Raw genomic sequence first — 19,589 nt, forward strand, 5'->3', positions numbered from 1 at the left:
GGGGGACCACAATGGTCAGGAGGTCCACTGTTGTTTCAATTTGTGATTTGTTGGGGCCTACTGGATAATTTTTCCTAGGGTCCACAAATCCTGTCCGTTGTTCTGGTCCTCTCTGATGCTTTTTGTGCTCATGTCTTCTTTTCTCTTTTAGGCAGATTACTGAGCTATTCACTCATGATTTTTAAACACACTATTTCTGTGAAGGGTGTATAGATGTCAAACCTTTATAAATTTGTTTGAAACTTTTGTCACAAACATACACTATGTTAATGACAATCAATTAAATGTTGCCCTACGTTGATTGCGCGTGCATTAAATACTGGAGTGCAAAAACTCAAATTCAACTTCCTGAAAAAGGTCTATAGACTGGAACTGCATGGACTCGGATCTACCCTTGCATTATGCAACAGCAGCTATGGGTCAAACAAGTCTGCTGTTGCATCCAATCTATATGGGAATATGTATGATATCCTAATTTTAGTACCATTTATGCACATTCATATTGCATTCCTGCTACACTGTGTGCAAGAGATTGTTACTTTAATTCTAGAGTGCCTATAATCAGCACTACATGCCATGTTGACATGCCCTATGTACATTGTTATAACATGTGAATCTTGTCATGGTCCATAAACTGTCTTTAAATGTTTAATCCACATCTGGCTTTGGACTAATGCGGATTATCACCATTAATTTGCTTACACCTCTAAAGATATGACAACATCAAGTGTCAGTTTTAGCTATATATCCCTGGTCATTACAATACTCCAGCTTAATAACAGTTCAAAGATACACACATGTCCAACTGCACATACAGTATATACCCAAGTAGAACTATGCAACTGATACAAGAGTACTATAAACTGCATATCCAGTATAGTCTATGCCGAAGCAGAACTATGCAACCAATATAACAGTACTTCAAATTGCTTATCCAGTACAGTATATGCCCAAGCAGAACTTTGCAATTGATACAAGAGTACTATAAACTGCATATCCAGTATAGTCTTTGCCCACGCAGAACTATGGAACTGATACAAGAGTTTTATAAATTGCCTATCCAGTAAAGTCTATGCCGAAGCAGAATTGTGCAACCAATACAACAGTACTTCAAATTGCTTATCCAGTACAGTCTATGCCAAAGCAGAACTATGCATCCAACACAACAGTACTTCAAATTGCTTATCCAGTACAGTCTATGCTGAAGCAGAACTATGCAACCAAAACAACAATACTTCAAATTGCTTATCCAGTACAGTCTATGCCGAAGCAGAACTATGCAACAATACAACAATACTTCAAATTGCTTATCCAGTATGGTCTATGCCGAAGTAGAACTATGCAACCAATACAACATTACTTCAAATTGCTTATCCAGTACAGTCTATGCTCAAGCAGTACTTTGCAATTGATACAAGAGTACTATAAACTGCATATCCAGAATAGTCTATGCCCAGGCAGAACTATGCAACCAATGCAAAAGTGCTATTAACTACATATCCAGTACAGTGTATGCCCAAGAGAACTATACAACCAATGCAAGAGTACTATAAACTGCATATCCTGTACAGTCTATGCTCAAGTAGAACTATGCAACCGATACAGATTACTATAAACTACAAAATTATATGTATTTAAGAGTCTATATGCCATGAGGTACCACACTGCTACATGTTATGATGAGGTACCATTTTGCTGTCAGTCATAAGGTACCACACTGCTACATGTCATGATGAGGTACCATTTTGCTGTCAGTCACAAGGTACCACACTGCTACATGTCATGATGAGGTACCATTTTGCTGTCAGTCATAAGGTACCACACTGCTACATGTCATGATGAGGTACCATTTTGCTATCAGTCACAAGGTACCACACTGCTACATGTTATGATGAGGTACCATTTTGCTGTCAGTCACAAGGTACCACACTGCTACATGTTATGATGAGCTACCATTTTGCTGTCAGTCATAAGGTACCACACTGCTACATGTCATGAGGTACCATTTTGCTATCAGTCATAATAAGGTACCATGTTGCTATATGTCCTGATGATGTACTATGTCACTATATGCCATGATGAAGTACCATGATGCTATATAAAAATAATATATCCTATAATTGAGGTACCATGTTGCCATATGTTCTGATGAGGTGCAGGACCCCAAGTATGTCTAAGGTATTGGTTGCAGAATTACTAACAACTTAAAAAATAAAGTTGCCATTTGCAAATATATGGCAGCCAATTATGAAAAATAAACTGGTTGACAGGACTAAGCTAAAGATTGTTACCAAATTTACTACAATATGTGAAATGTAGCTTGAAATATCATCAATGATTCTTAAATAGGTCGCATGAGAACAGTCCTTCCTTATAGTCTCATTGCAGTACATGTATGACTGATAGGTAAATTGTTAGGAACCATACAAGTCCCTGTCATCGATATCAATGAGCTTGAGAGATGGTTTTCTTGTGGGTAATTTCCAGCCAGTGACTGTTCAGCAAAACTTTTGGTCACAATTTCATGTAATTTACTCACAAAGTGGAGCAATGAAACAATGTATGGCTATGTCATGAGGTACCATTTTGCTGTGTCATGACAAGATATTGTGTTTTAAATGTCATGATAAGATATGTGTTACTATATGCCATAATGAGAGGTACTGTGTTTTAAATGTCATGATGAGGTAACATGTTGCTTCATGTCATGATCAGGTAAAGTGTTGCTATGTGATGATGAGGTACTGTGTTGCTACATGGCATGAGGTTATGTGCTACTACATGGCATCATATACTGTGTTACTATATTTCATGATGAGGTACTATGTTACTAAATCATGATGAGGTACTGTGTTGCTACATGGCATCAGATACTGTGTTACTATATTTCATGATGAGGTACTGTGTTACTAAATGATGATGAGGTACCATGTTGCTATATGTCATGATGAGGTACCATGTTGCTATGTCATGATGAGGTACCATGTTGCTATATATCATGATGAGATACCATGTTGCTATGTCATGATGAGGTACCATGTTGCTATATGTCATGATGAGGTAGCATGTTGCTATGTCATGATGAGGTACCATGTTGCTATATGTCATGATGAGGTAGCATGTTGCTATGTCATGATGAGGTACCATGTTGCTATATGTCATGATGAGGTACCATGTTGCTATATGTCATGATGAGGTACTTTTGCTTTATTCATGATGAAGGACCTGGTTTCTACGTCATGAGGTACTGCTCATCAAGGTAAGGACCAGCATTTTTAGTTTGAGGATCAAGCAGCCATTTCCTTAACAATTTCAACATTCAACCATATTTGTGGTATTTTTCATCTTAGTGTAATAGTGTGAATGTTGCAGGTGTCATAATGTGACACATAGTAATATTGAATTAATCCACATGATTAGGTACAGAATTAAATCCATAGCATGTTTGAGGATGCCTGTACTTTAATACATCAGGTAGGGACTTTGATTTTTAATGAGGTTCTATTTGATAACTGTGTCAGGCAAAACTGGTCATGGGGTAAAGCTTTGGCTTTGTTTATTCAAATGCCAAGGCCAGACATTTAAAGGTAATAAGCCACAACAGTTACAGTTAGCAAACAATTTATTTGCTAAATTACACAAAATGTTTCTGGGTACAAGCTATCACAACATTAGATAAGCCCTTCCCCATACATATTAGTGGTAGAATTTAATCAAACATGACAAGCAGCAGAAAGCCCCCAAATAAGATGTGCAAATAAATAAAGAAAAATTGTTTGAAATCTTTCATTTAACAATGAGCAGTAAGCCCCAGAATAACTAGTCTGGTTTTCTAACTTGCATCTTGTTTTTCTTTTTATCATGGTGAAGTTAATAATGCCTGCACCCACCCACACTGAAAATGGCATTTCAGTTTTCATTATTATGGTGATAAGGAAACAATTAAAGTAATGACTTTGAGTTTATATTGATTATCATGTAACTTTACATAATAATAATAACAAAAACAATCATCATCATTTAAATGGATGACCCTGACCTTTGACCCCCAAATCAATAGGCTTCTTTCTTACTTTAAATATTCACAGAGCTGCTCCAGGCCTGTGAAGCAGACTGTGCAGAATCCTTTTTTCTCCTTTCAGTTAAACTGACACTAACCCTTCATCCCAAAATAAATAGACTTATTTCTTCCCCACAGTGCAAGTCATTCCACACAATTTGGTACACGGATTTGGCTAATGTGGGTATGTGAGAAAGCTTGCCAGTAGCTTCTCGTGGGTCGGTTGTTCTTTCCAGGGTTTTCACGGGTTTTTCCTCCACCATTAATACTGGCTGCCATGTATAGCCTATTGTGTGCTGAAAAATGGCGTTAAACCCTACAACAACAACAACAACAATTAGGTACAGGTATGTGATGGAGAACAAATGTTAATAAATATGTATGAAAACAATTTTTCTTCTCTGAGTCACAGTGATCTTGATCTTTAACCTTTCGACACAAAAATGAATTGGCTTCTTCCAATGCAAGCAATCACAAAATGTAGTTTAGGTATGTGATGCAGGGCTAATAAGATTATATATATATATATATATATATATATATATATATATATATATATATATATATATATATATATATATATATATATATATATATATATATATATGTGTGTGTGTGTGTATAAACCATTTCTCATTCTTTTAATCAGTGATTTCAACTCTTTACCCTTTGACCATAAGATCCATAAGTTTCTTCAATGCCCTAAATGCAGAGACAAAATTTGGTCTAGATATGCAATGAAGCATTGATTTTATTGTGCATAAGCAATTTTTTTTCTTGCATTCATGACCATGACCTTCAAATTTCCAACCCCAAAACCAAAACATTTTCATTACCTCAGCTATTCATTAAGTTTAGTGAAGGTACATGCTATAGAACTAAAGTTATCATACAAAAAAAGATCAGTTAACAGACAACATTATTGTATATTTGCTCTGCCTAATGAACTATCTACAAAAAAATCGTCGACTGAGAAAAAGAAATACACACATTTGCAGGTGTTGTAATCAGTTTCAAAAGTTGTTTTCCCTGGCATAATGCTAGATGGTGCTTACCAAGCCAGGGAACTGCACTTTACAGTATTTCTGCACTTAGCTCAAGCATGATGATTAAGGCCATTTCCAACACATAAATGAATGATGGCCATTTCCAACTGATAAATTTATAATGGCCATTTCCAACGCATAAATGTATGATGGCCATTTCCAACTCATAAATGTATCATGGCCATTTCCAACATATAAATGTATAATGGCCATTTCCAACTTATAAATGTATAATGGCCATTTCCAACTTAAAAATGTATAATGGCCATTTCCAACTTATAAATGTATAATGGCCATTTCCAACTTATAAATGTATAATGGCCATTTCCAACTTATAAATGTATAATGGCCATTTCCAACTTATGAATGTATAATGGCCATTTCCAACTTATAAATGTATATTTCCAACTTATGAATGTATTATGGCCATTTCCAACTTAAAAATGTATAATGGCCATTTCCAACTTAAAAATGTATAATGGCCATTTCCAACTTATAAATGTATAATGGCCATTTCCAACTTAAAAATGCATAATGGCCATTTCCAACTTATAAATGTATAATGGCCATTTCCAACTTATAAATGTATAATGGCTATTTCCAACTTATAAATGTATAATGGCCAATTCCAACTTATAAATGTATAATGGCCATTTCCAACTTAAAAATGCATAATGGCCATTTCCAACTTATAAATGTATAATGGCCATTTCCAACTTAAAAATGTATAATGGCCATTTCCAACTTAAAAATGTATAATGGCCATTTCCAACTTATAAATGTATAATGGCCATTTCCAACTTAAAAATGTATAATGGCCATTTCCAACTTAAAAATGCATAATGGCCAATTCCAACTTATAAATGTATAATGGCCATTTCCAACTTAAAAATGTATAATGGCCATTTCCAACTTATAAATGTATAATGGCCATTTCCAACTTAAAAATGTATAATGGCCATTTCCAACTTATAAATGTATAATGGCCAATTCCAACTTATAAATGTATAATGGCCATTTCCAACTTATGAATGTATAATGGCCAATTCCAACTTATAAATGTATAATGGCCATTTCCAACTTAAAAATGTATAATGGCCATTTCCAACTTATGAATGTATAATGGCCATTTCCAACTTATAAATGTATATTTCCAACTTATGAATGTATTATGGCCATTTCCAACTTAAAAATGTATAATGGCCATTTCCAACTTAAAAATGTATAATGGCCATTTCCAACTTATAAATGTATAATGGCCATTTCCAACTTAAAAATGCATAATGGCCATTTCCAACTTATAAATGTATAATGGCCATTTCCAACTCATAAATGTATAATGGCCATTTCCAACTTATAAATGTATAATGGCCAATTCCAACTTATGAATGTATAATGGCCATTTCCAATTTATAAATGTATAATGGCCATTTCCAACTTAAAAATGTATAATGGCCATTTCCAACTTATGAATGTATAATGGCCATTTCCAACTTATAAATGTATAATGGCCATTTCCAACTTATGAATGTATAATGGCCATTTCCAACTTATAAATGTATAATGGCCATTTCCAACTTATGAATGTATTATGGCCATTTCCAACTTAAAAATGTATAATGGCCATTTCCAACTTAAAAATGTATAATGGCCATTTCCAACTTATAAATGTATAATGGCCATTTCCAACTTAAAAATGCATAATGGCCATTTCCAACTTATAAATGTATAATGGCCATTTCCAACTCATAAATGTATAATGGCTATTTCCAACTTATAAATGTATAATGGCCAATTCCAACTTATGAATGTATAATGGCCATTTCCAACTTAAAAATGTATAATGGCCATTTCCAACTTATAAATGTATAATGGCATTTCCAACTTATAAATGTATAATGGCCATTTCCAACTTATAAATGTATAATGGCCATTTCCAATTTATAAATGTATAATGGCCATTTCCAACTTAAAAATGTATAATGGCCATTTCCAACTTATGAATGTATAATGGCCATTTCCAACTTATAAATGTATAATGGCCATTTCCAACTTATGAATGTATAATGGCCATTTCCAACTTAAAAATGTATAATGGCCAATTCCAACTTAGAAATGTATAATGACATTTCCAAGTTATAAATGTATAATGGCCATTTCCAACTTATAAATGTATAATGGCCATTTCCAACTTATAAATGTATAATGGCCATTTCCAACTTATATTGTATAACGGCCATTTTTAACTTATAAATGTATAATGGCCATTTCCAACTTATAAATGTATAATGGCCATTTCCAACTTAGAAATGTATAATGGCCATTTCCAACTCATAAATGTGTAATAGCTATTTCTAACTTAAAAATGTATAATGGTCATTTCCAACTTAAAAATGTATAATGGCCATTTCCAACTTAAAAATGCATAATGGCTATTTCCAACTTAAAAATGTATAATGGCCATTTCCAACTTAAAAATGTATAATGGCCAATTCCAACTTATAAATGTATAATGGCCAATTCCAACTTATGAATGTATAATGGCCATTTCCAACTTATAAATGTATAATGGCCATTTCCAACTTAAAAATGTATAATGGCCATTTCCAACTTATGAATGTATAATGGCCATTTCCAACTTATAAATGTATAATGGCCATTTCCAACTTATGAATGTATAATGGCCATTTCCAACTTAAAAATGTATAATGGCCAATTCCAACTTAGAAATGTATAATGACATTTCCAAGTTATAAATGTATAATGGCCATTTCCAACTTATAAATGTATAATGGCCATTTCCAACTTATAAATGTATAATGGCCATTTCCAACTTATATTGTATAACGGCCATTTTTAACTTATAAATGTATAATGGCCATTTCCAACTTATAAATGTATAATGGCCATTTCCAACTTAGAAATGTATAATGGCCATTTCCAACTCATAAATGTGTAATAGCTATTTCTAACTTAAAAATGTATAATGGTCATTTCCAACTTAAAAATGTATAATGGCCATTTCCAACTTAAAAATGCATAATGGCTATTTCCAACTTAAAAATGTATAATGGCCATTTCCAACTTAAAAATGTATAATGGCCAATTCCAACTTATAAATGTATAATGGCCAATTCCAACTTATGAATGTATAATGGCCATTTCCAACTTATAAATGTATAATGGCCATTTCCAACTCATAAATGTATAATGGCATTTCCAAGTCGTAAATGTATAATGGCATTTCCAAGTCATAAATGTATGATGGCATTTCCAAGTCATAAATGTATAATGGCATTTCCAAGTCATAAATGTATAATGGCATTTCCAAGTCATAAATGCATAATGGCCAATTCCAACTTATAAATGTATAATGGCCAATTCCAACTTATAAATGTATAATGGCCATTTCCAACTCATAAATGTATAATGGCATTTCCAAGTCATAAATGTATTATGGCCATTTCCAACTTATAAATGTATACTGGCAATTCAGTACTCCAAGTATGTGTCAAACTTTTTTAGTCATTGGGCAACCTACTTGAAAACTGTACTAGCCACTGGGCAACTTGCAAACTGTAGTGGCCATTTCAAATTTTAGGATGCTATGTCCTAATAATTTAATCACATCACCTTAGACACTGAGAACAGAAAACAAAGCAAAAATGAAGGTCTTAGCACAGGCAAATTAAAAACCTAATTTTTTAAAATAGTATAGCTAAATCTATCTAACTGAACTATTAACAGTTATCTGCTTTAACATCTGACCAGCCACTAAAATTCACTATTTTGGAGTTAAATACTGTTTAAAAAATCTCTTTATTATGAATAATCATGATCCAAGAAAAAAGCAAAATTAATATGTGCCATACATACAAAAGTAAAGTTCAACATTACGATATTGCTATTTCAAAATCTTGTCTCCCTTACTTCTCTTCACAAAGTAAGTTAAACTATTCTAAAATAATAGTATGAATATGTTAAACTTAGCAATTCAGGTTTTTCCATTCATGAGTGGTCTATATATGCTGTGAATCAGTCATGTTTACAGTAGGTTGGTTGCACCCGAAACTGGCTTCTAAACATAACAATTATTAGAACAAATGACTATTAATTAATTTTCTTAAAATTTTCTGTTGCATAATAATGGACCTCTGAACATTTTCAGACAATGTTCCCTGTTTATGATATGGTTGACAGAAGCTATGGAAATTTACTGATTTAGAGATGGAGCCTTATTGTTCTGAGATTTCATGTTATAATAAGCAAGTTTACGTTATCGTGAATTATAGTGCTCTCTCTTAAAAACTGCTTTCCATTGGAGTTATAAAGGAAACCACCTTATAATCAAGTACATGGTACATATAATTTCACTCCCACATAATGAAATGGAATGCATCACCATAATGCCCCCCAAAACTATGTTTCCAGTCGGCTGACTGTCCTTGTTTCTCAGTGCCAACCCTAGTACATTTTTCCCCTATGGTAAAAAAAATATCACAAAAAGCACATTAAATATATATATAATGTTTTAAAGTAAAACATCAAAAATGACCTGTCAACCCTAATTTTAACACCAGTTCAATAGCATACACTATAAAAATCATGCTATAATGAAGGGTGTTATAAGTGAGAATGCATTGTCTACAGTATGCAAAATTGCAGAAAGGATAACTTCTGCCAATAAGAGTACGGCATAATATAGGCCTGCACCATTTTTTAACTGCCTTTATACAGATAACAAGAGTTTTTGTGTAGAAACGAGTTCTCTTCTTTCAGTCTCAGAGACCTTGACCTTTGAATTTTATATCCAAAAGTCAGTAGGATTTGTCTTTACCCCAAGTGCAAGTAATAAATAAAGTTTAGTATGTGATGCAAAATAATGTTATACTGTGGAAACTAGTTTTATTCTTCAGTCACAGTGACCTTCAACTTGACCTTTTTGACCCCTCAATCAATATGGCTCTTCCTTACCTGAGTGCCAGCCATCCACAAAGTGCAGTAACCAAAGATGATGGTAAACTGGAGACAATGTACAGAAACAATGTTTCTTCTTGTAGTATGTGACCTTGACCTCAGACATTTTAAGACCAAACTTTCTTATGAATTTCTTCCTTACTTAAAGTGCAAACCATCCACAAACTAGTAACTGTAGATGGAAGAGAACTAGAGTTATTGTGCAGAAACAATCTTTTTCATTTCAGCCCCTGTAATTTGATCTTTGATCTATTAACAACAAAATCAATAGGATTCTTCTTTACCCCTAGTGTAAGCTGTCCATAATGGTTAGTAACTGTTGATGCCAGAAAACTCAAGTTATTGTGCAGAAATTATTTACTTCTTTCAACCTTAGAGACGTTGACCTTTTCATGCAAAATCGAAAGGTTTCTTCTTTAGTACAAGTGCAAGTCATCCATAAAGTTGGTAACTACAGATGGTGGAAAACTCCATTTATTCTAAAGAAATCACTTTTCTTCTTTCAGTCAGAGTGATCATGTCTTTTGAGTTTTTGACCTCGAAATCTTTAGGTTTCTTCCTTTCCCAAATCCAAGCCATCCATGAAGTAACCAACCAGGTTTATAATATTAAGTACTAAGTATCATTCTATCATGAGGATAACTGTTATTCCCTTCTCCTATCTCAAATAATCATTATATCGTGAGGGATAACTGTTATTCCCTTGTCTGATCTCAAGTAATCATTCTATAGCTAGGGATAACTGTTAATCCCTTGTCTGATCTCAAGTAATCATTCTATAGTGAGGGATAACTGTTATTCCCTTGCCTGATCTCAAGTAATCATTCTATAGTAAGGGATAACAATTATTCCCTTGTCTGATCTCAAATAATCATATTATAGTGAGGGATAACTCATTCCCTTGCCTGATTTCAAATAATCATTCTATAGTGAGGGATAACTCATTCCCTTGTCAGATCTCAAATAATCATTCTATAATGAGGGGTATCTGTTATTCCCTTGTCTGATCTCAACTGTTTGTGCATGACACAAACAAGTTTCTATCACAGATCCTATGCATGAATATCTATTATAAATGAGATTAATGGTTTCAATAAAATCCATAAATTATTCAAATGGCATACTTACTGCTGCATTAGCCCAGCCTGGAATACTCTCTCTGTCCTTCACAGTCGTGACATAACCAGAGTAGATTGCGTAGGGAATCCAACAAAGTAAAAAACAAGCAAGCACTATAAATAATGTTTTCGTCACCTGAATCTGTTGACCAATAATTTGATCTGATTGAAGTGTTGTGTTTTTGTGTAGTCGAACGATGTGTTGTCGAAATTCCCGATACATTCCTAAATAGGCAAAGGTCATAATAAGGAAAGGTACTACTATATTTGTAATCTGTATAATAGCATGATGAATATACTCCATCTCGTTGCGTGGGTATTCTGGTCCACACTGCATTGTACCAGGCTTATAGATTACTCTACTAAGAGTGAATACTGTAAGAACACCACAGAATATGGCCCATGCCCATGCACAAGTGATCATGATCACAATTTTCAAATTATTTAAAATGCGACTGAATGGTCTTGTAATGGATACATATTTATGAATACTGATGTACATTAATGTGTGGATGGATGTAATAAAACACACAGTATTCATAAATCCATTGATTTTGCACATGGTGTCACCGAATATCCAGCCACCTTTGATTAGTGTAGTTAATGAGAATGGTGCCATCAATATGCCGACAAAAAAATCGGCAATGGCCAAATTAACTAGAAACATGTTGGTTCTGGTTTGCATCCCACGATGCCTTGCAACAACAATAATCACCATCAAATTTCCAATTACAGCACACAATGCTGAGACAGTCAGCCATGTTCCGAAAATAACTTTTTCCATCATCGACCAAAATGGCTCTCTCAAGTTTGCAGTGCCATTAGATGGGGCCGTGAAATCTGTGAAATTTTCTGTCTTGTTTGCCATCATGGTTACATTCAAAATATTTCACACTTCAAAATAAGCAGCTTCTGAAAAGAGAAAAAGAATTCATAAAGTTTTTGTCTTGCCTATAACAAATGCTGCTGGATACTTTAAGGATGTTGTCATTAATAAAATCATGCAAGTACAGCCTAACTATTAAGCTGCGTGGCTCAGTACACAGAAGAAAAGATCTGACCAGTGTGAGGTGCATGCCAAGCATGAGAAGTCATTCACATAAATGGTGAACAGAAAAAAATTACATTGTTGAGACGGACAGAACTGATACCATATTAACCAATTTGGAGGAAAGCGATATCAGGGGCCCACTTCAAACAATACATATCCCGTAAAACCCTAGGAACAGTAGCGTCAAGAATTCCATGATAACCAATTTCCAAACCCAAAGACATTGAAAATGCAGATGGCTCATGACGAGACATAAGGTTATGCCCACAGATATAAAGCAGCACAGCAACTGGAGAAGAAAGAAGAATGAGGCTCCTTGTATAGGGCTAAGCCTGGTGTCTTCTTTCAAGTCCAGGTGATGCTAAGGTGATGAGAGAAAAAAACATGCACATTACGAAAACACAAGGTAGGCTTATTTCAGAATAAGTTTTTATATTTAATTGGATAGAATCACACTAGTCTCTCATAGGTACAGAATAGAAAGGGAAAGAAAAAGGAAGAAGAAAAAGGGAGAAGAAAGGAAGGGAAAGGAGAAAGGAAAAAAACTGGGAAAGAGAAAGAAAGAATTTTTTTCTTCAATAAATAAAAATAAACTACACAATTAATATTGGAACTCAACCTACTACAACAGTCCTGACAAAAATACTGGGAATGCAATCACACAATATAACAGAAACTAATGTAACAGCAAACATAGAACAATAGAAGCATGTCTTGGCAAGGATCACAAAAGAGAAATTCTGTCAAAATCTGATGAGATGGTGGTTAAAGCTTTTCATACTTTTAATTATATTCTCCACATCTGACAGCTAATTTATATCATTTGTACAAACTGGAAAACCGCTCATACCAGAAAGCTTCCTGACAAATATGATAAAAATCATTTTTTGTGTGAGAAGAAGTCATTTTTAAGATTCTTCTACCTAAGTAATGGTGGCCATATCTGGTGGCAGTTCAACATCATTTAAACAAAATTTGAAAGCCCTTCTCACTCTGATTCTTTTTATCAAATTCTGTTGAGCAGTATATCAGAAGCCATTTAAAGGTCCTCTAATTTTAGTAATGGCAGCTTATTTTATTATGGAGAGGCACCATTTGCAAAAACTTCATGCCAAAATGATTTGTCAAATTTGGTCAAATTCTGACAAATGGTTTTTGCAAGAAATAATTTAAAAGTTTGTGTATTATTAGTAAAAGTGGCTATATTTGGTGGTGAAAAAGCATCATTAACACTCTTCATAAAATGGTCCTCTCTGTCAAATCTAACTTAAATTTTTCCAGCCGTTTTGAGAAATCGAAAATAGAAATTTTTGATGTATGCACAGAATAAGACACACACAAAAACATACAAAAATTTACCATCTTCAATACGCAATACAGACGAAATAAGCACATAAATTTCTCAGGTAAACATCAAAAGAAAGATCTTTTATCTCCTTTCACTGATTTGTGTTTAATTATGTCTTTTTAGATTCCACACTTATTTCAGTTGTCTCAAGTTGAATCTTTTGAACAAAGAACTCTTCACATAAATCAACTTCAACAACTTGAAGGATATGTCATCTTAAGAAGGATTCTTGTTGGTAGGGTAGTGATACTGCAAATCTGTCCATATATTGGTCTTATAATTTCCAGGATCCAAATTACAGACTGATATAGATGTGTAATCTGTTCATATGCCATTCTCATCTTTGATAAAATAACAATAATACCTCCAAAGAACCGATCTATTAGTCATTAGTGACTCAAATTAATTCATTTTGACCATTTCAGGTTATTCCATGAACCAAATTGTTTAATACATTCCATTTTGGAAGAGTAACAATAACAAGATTTTCAAGATCGCTGCCATAGTGGTCATATTAGATATTAGACTGGCACCAATTCTATTTAGGACCAGCCAGACACCATAAGAAGTCTATTGGTAAAAACAAAAAAACACATACTGATATGACCATTCAAACAGGATAAGTGATACAGAGATTTTCCAGACTGCCCCTGTTGTGGCCATAGTGAATGTGCAAGTGGTACCATTTTTATTTAGGACCATCAAGACTTCATAAAATGTCTTATGGTAAATAAATAATCATGGTACAGTGTATTAGTACTTTAAGCTCAGAAGGAATAACAGGATTTTCAAGATGGGTAATGTGGTGCTATCTTGGACATCAGATCAACAGCATTTTCAACTAGTCATCATAGGAAGCTGCTTAGTAAAATATTATGATGATACTTCCATCCATTCTGGTGGTGTAGCAATAACACCATTTTCAAGATGGACCCTGCAGAAGCCATGTTGGGTATCTGGTGAAAAGAAAACCCCATATCAACATTACATTTTGTTCAGGAGGAGTAGTAATAACTTTTTGAAGATACAAAAATTACATACTTTTATGTACTATATATATTATGCAACAAAGTCTGCCATTATCTGTTTTAAATATTATCTATGCTGCACACATTGCAAACATTTAAAAGAAAAGCAATAATGATGCTTTAACTTCTTTAGATAGTTCACAATGATTACATGTATATCAGAAAAAAGCTAGACTATTTTTATACAATGCACTTTTCAGTTTAGGAAGAAGAATGCATTAACAAATTTTCCAAAACATATATTAAACAAAGAAAATATTTATGACAGCCTCATGAAGATTTCCAGTTTTTATTATTTGTTGGGAAAATTACTGAATTGAACATATCTGATAAATGAATGAATGAATCTAATTTGATTGGTCCATCATTTGTAGTTGATTATCTTTATCAACTGTCCAACTGTTGGTTCATTAGGAGGTCAATGGGGTTAAAAGGGTCTTAAGATGATTAGCACTGTAAGATGCTATACAATACCAGTTCTTCATGCCAATAGGAATGCAGCTGTCCTATTATATCAATCTGAAGCAGCATATTTCAAACAACTGATTATGAAAACATGCAGACTGTCTTCATGTAGAAAATTTCAGCAACAGAATCTGGGCTGAGATGCCACTATATATATATATAGGGTTATTCCACTGGCAAGATCTATGTATGAAAACTGATCATCACTTGTTAATTTCATGAAGGCTGTCTACAAGTTAATGAGAGTTCATTTACACTGGAGAATAATAAAACAGCTATAAGTAGAATATTAAAAAAAAGAAAATGTTATGCAACCAAACAGTTATTCCTTTCAAGCAAAACCTTATCTTAAAGAATACCTGAATATAAAAGACATATGCTCAAAAAAGACAACATATGTGAACATTAACTTTACTTACCTATTACACTTTAATAAAAACAGCACTTGTCCATAAGAGACAAAATTTATGTTCTCAAGTGTCCATTTGGACAGGTGTGATTATTTCCCTCCACTTTTCTAACAAAAGGTGGTACTTAAGTCATCCAATCTATTACTAAGTATATTTGTAATGTTATACAACTTCTCCCATACCAGTGTTCATTACAGAAATGAGAAACCTGGGACTAATGTCCTGTACCAGGTCAAAAAGTGGCCTCATTTAGAACAAGAGTCCCTCAAAGGTATTGATGCTCTACTGGCTGAAGAAAATTTCCAGGAATTCAAGAATAGACCATTTCTTTATTTTAACTGCTGAGCAATGAAATCATCCCTGACATTCTTCAGTGATATCATAATTCTCAAATTAATTTATGTGGTAGACATATTGGCTGTCAGACTGGCACCAATTTTGTCTAGACCAAGCAGTTGTATGGTGAAAACCCATATCAATATAACCCTTCATTTAGAGGGAGTAGTGACTGCAAGATTTTCAAGACAGACAGCCACTGTGGCATCCAAATTGGATGCATGATTTGCACTATTTTCATTCAGAACAAAACTAGGTATCATAAGAAGTCAACTGGTTGTTATTAGCAAAATTTTACTCTGAGTACATGCCAGGTTCTATCTGATAGTAGTGAGAACTGGCCAGAACATTAATCACAGCCTCCATTATATATTTGATACCAGAGACTGTCAACTGGCAGAGTTCTCTGGTTTATCTTCCCAGCCCTGCTAACCCAGGCTGGACCATTTCTATGCCCTTGGATAAGCCATCATTGTTAAATTAATTCAAATTCATTCTCTCTGATCCTTACTAAAACAAAGAGTCCTCTAGAGAGCAGGTAGTTATGGACTCCTGCAGTACCAATGATATCAAAAAATGAACAGGTCTAGAAAAGGGTAAACATAAAATAGAGTATATTTGCATACATGCCACGTTTTCTGGGACCAAAACAGGAAGATCAATCAATCTGAAGATTGGGTCCAAATCAGGGAGATCTGCAGTGTTCACAATCTGAAGACTGGATCCAAATCAGGGAGATATTCTAGCAACCAATTTTGTCAAAAATTTAACCAAGAAAGTGCACATTGTACCAAAACCAAGAAAACTGACTTTAATGAATAATAGTTACTCAACTTTATTATTTTTCTTGACAATTTTTTCATTATGCTTCACACGTTTAAATTTGTCAAATCAAGCACTGTTGAACTTTTAAAAAAATAATTTCAATGACATTTTTTCTTTTGAATCTTTTAGCATACATTTCAACATGGTACCAAAAGTATTTCCAAATAGTTCAAGAACTGTATTATACATGTCAGGTTGCTGCAATTGGTTATACAGGACACATTATTCAATACTGACAAAGTAATGAGTAAAACAATTTACGTGTTTCCAATAAATACATCAGCACATGTCATGCACCACGATTTGATTGGTTGTTAGGTTGATAACTTGATTGACAGATTATGACAGTCACAAACAGTCTATTGAATGTTTCAGCTGGAAATACATATGCTTGTTGGGTGTTGTTTCAACTGGAAATATCTATGCTTGGCAGATTGTTTTATCTTGAACTATCTATGCACGGCAGATTTGTCATTTCCTGGAGTTTCTGCTGGCCAACCAGTAGATTAAAAGATTGGGGCTAAAATCAAAAGACTACCCGACAAGTCACTCAGGGAAAATTGGCATTTATAATATATGGGTTTGACTAGCAAGGACTGGTTGATATTGAAACAACAGTGAAAATGTTTTATTTATGAATTTCAGTTCTTTTACAAAGATGAGTTGGAAAACTCATTACTGAAATTAAGACCTAACTCTGTGGTGCAGAATTGTAAACACATGTTTTAAACACATGCTGATTCAGAAAAAGTTGCAGCTCATTTCATTTTCTTTATGGAGTCACTTGCATGGAGGATATGTATACAGTACTGATAAATATAGGTTTGGTCATGAGCATTCAGGAATTTAAACTTATTCAACTTTTCCATACATTTACTATGGAAGCTGAATTTCTACAGAGAACAACAGCCTTAATGTGGTTCCACATATGCATGCTAACTTTACTATGAATGCAAAATTAAGGTTCTATTTGCAAATAAAAAGCAAAATTAATACCTTTTGAAATGAACCTCAAATACTTAAATGTTGATTGAAATGCACCATTGCTATTGTTGGTACGCATGAATTCCAAACAATTTAATATTCATTAATGTAATCTTTGACAAATGCAACTATGCACAATGTCAACTTATGCGTTCTATAATCATAAATAGGTCTGTCAAGTAAATCAAGGGTAAATATGGGGACTCAGTGTACTAATGACATGGAAGAATAGGAACCAGTCCAGAAATGGGTGAACATAAAATCGAGCATATAATTATGGCTTTGGCTGGCCAGGATTGGTTGATAATATAAGTAAAATGTTCATGAAACACATCTTTAGGAAACTGATGCAAGTTGTAACTGAAACAAATTTCAGTCCTTTTACAGACAGACTTGAGTTTGGAAAACTCATTACTCAAATTTGCATCCAACTCTTCAGTGTGGAATTGAAACATTTTTCCAAACACATGTTGATCAAAAAAATGCTGTCTCAAATGTTTTTGCCTACAAAAGAGTTTACATCAAAGATATGTCTATAATGATAAATATAGGTTTGATCATGAGCATTCAGAAATTTTTAAGTTACTGAATTAACTTCATGGTGTTTGCAAAGGTTTCCTATGGGAGCTGAATTTGTACCATGAGTTATATGTGACAGGGCCTGGTACTGTAAGCAACACTGGATTTGGTTTTTGTAGATTTTATCTCAAGTTTTACACAAGTTACTGGACACTTATTGGATGTTTGTCCTTTGAATATGAATGTAACACTGGTGAAAATCCCATGTTCATGTACCATCCATTTGAGAAGAATTTAGATATTTTCAAGATGACCTTCAAGGGCAAGTCTGCATCATTTTCATTAGGACCAACTAGACACCATAAGAACCCTTCTCATGAAAAATGACTTTCAATTAAATGGAGTAGCCTACACAAGATTTTCAAGATGGCCACCATGATGGCCATATTAAAAATGTCAGATCTCAACCATTTTCATTCAAGAATAACAAGACATTATAAGAAGTGAAAATCCCATATTGATATGACTTAAGAGTTTTGAAGAGTATCACCATTTTCATTCTGGACAAACTGGACAACATAAGAAGTCAACTGGAAAGAAACCATATCAATATGACTTTCCATGATGACGAGATTGGATGTCAGAACAGCACCATTTTCATTTAAGACCAACTAGACATTTGAAGAAGTCTTTTAGCAAAAACCCATGTTGATATAACCATCCATTTAGGAGGATTAGCAATAACAAGATTTGAAAGGTGGTTGCTGCAGTTGCTGGATGTCTGAGCTGCACCAGTTTCATATTGGGCAAACTAGACCTTGGGATCAATAAGTGTGGAAAGTCTTAAGGCAATCCCCCAAATAGTTTAGGAGCAGATGTGATAACAAACATGTGCTAATTTATGGACAGATGACAGACTACCTAATAAAACAGTTCTCAGATACCTCTACCAGTTTCTTATTTTAAGAAATTCAAACAGGTCATTATCACAGGCATATGCATCATAGATTTATTATTTTTTCAATAAAAATGTTCACTTTTTCAGCATTATATGCTTTGAATTAGTCATTGTAGAGTCAGACCACAGCATAGAGTTTTTATCAAAATTTCCTTCTCCAATAAATCAATAGTGTCAACTGTTCAGGTCAGAGTTGGTTTAGTTGAGGAAACTGTAGCAAACTTATATACAGTCTAATTCAATGATGAAATTTATTGCAGAAATGACTAAATCCACAAGAAAAGCATCTGTGATATTATCAGCCTTTTCCATCATGAGCCTGACGTAATGAGATTTCCTCATGCTGGAGTAACCATTCCCCTCTGGAATTTGTTTTGGATATTGGAGTCTACATATTTTCTCCCTGTACACTACTGTATTTAAGAAATAAATGCAGCAGTGTTTTAATTTAAGATTCCATCTGT

General features: G+C 33.8%; 1 protein-coding gene across 4 annotated transcripts in view; it reads right to left on the reverse strand.

The window, feature by feature from the left end:
- The window catches only part of LOC149779368 (uncharacterized), a 238,271-nt gene that overhangs the window by 90,306 nt on the left and 128,376 nt on the right, over nucleotides 1-19,589 (reverse strand). For all 4 annotated transcript variants that reach the window (XM_089939995.1, XM_089939997.1, XM_089939994.1 and 1 more), the window contains one exon: nucleotides 11,212-12,113. In XM_089939995.1, coding sequence (XP_089796121.1) covers nucleotides 11,212-12,072 — 861 coding nt within the window. In that variant the 5' untranslated portion in view covers nucleotides 12,073-12,113. The remainder of the gene's footprint in view (nucleotides 1-11,211; nucleotides 12,114-19,589) is intronic.

This window comes from Sinohyriopsis cumingii, chromosome 17, assembly GCF_028554795.1.
Source record: "Sinohyriopsis cumingii isolate HCF-2022 chromosome 17, ASM2855479v2, whole genome shotgun sequence".
NCBI lineage: Eukaryota > Metazoa > Mollusca > Bivalvia > Unionida > Unionidae > Sinohyriopsis > Sinohyriopsis cumingii.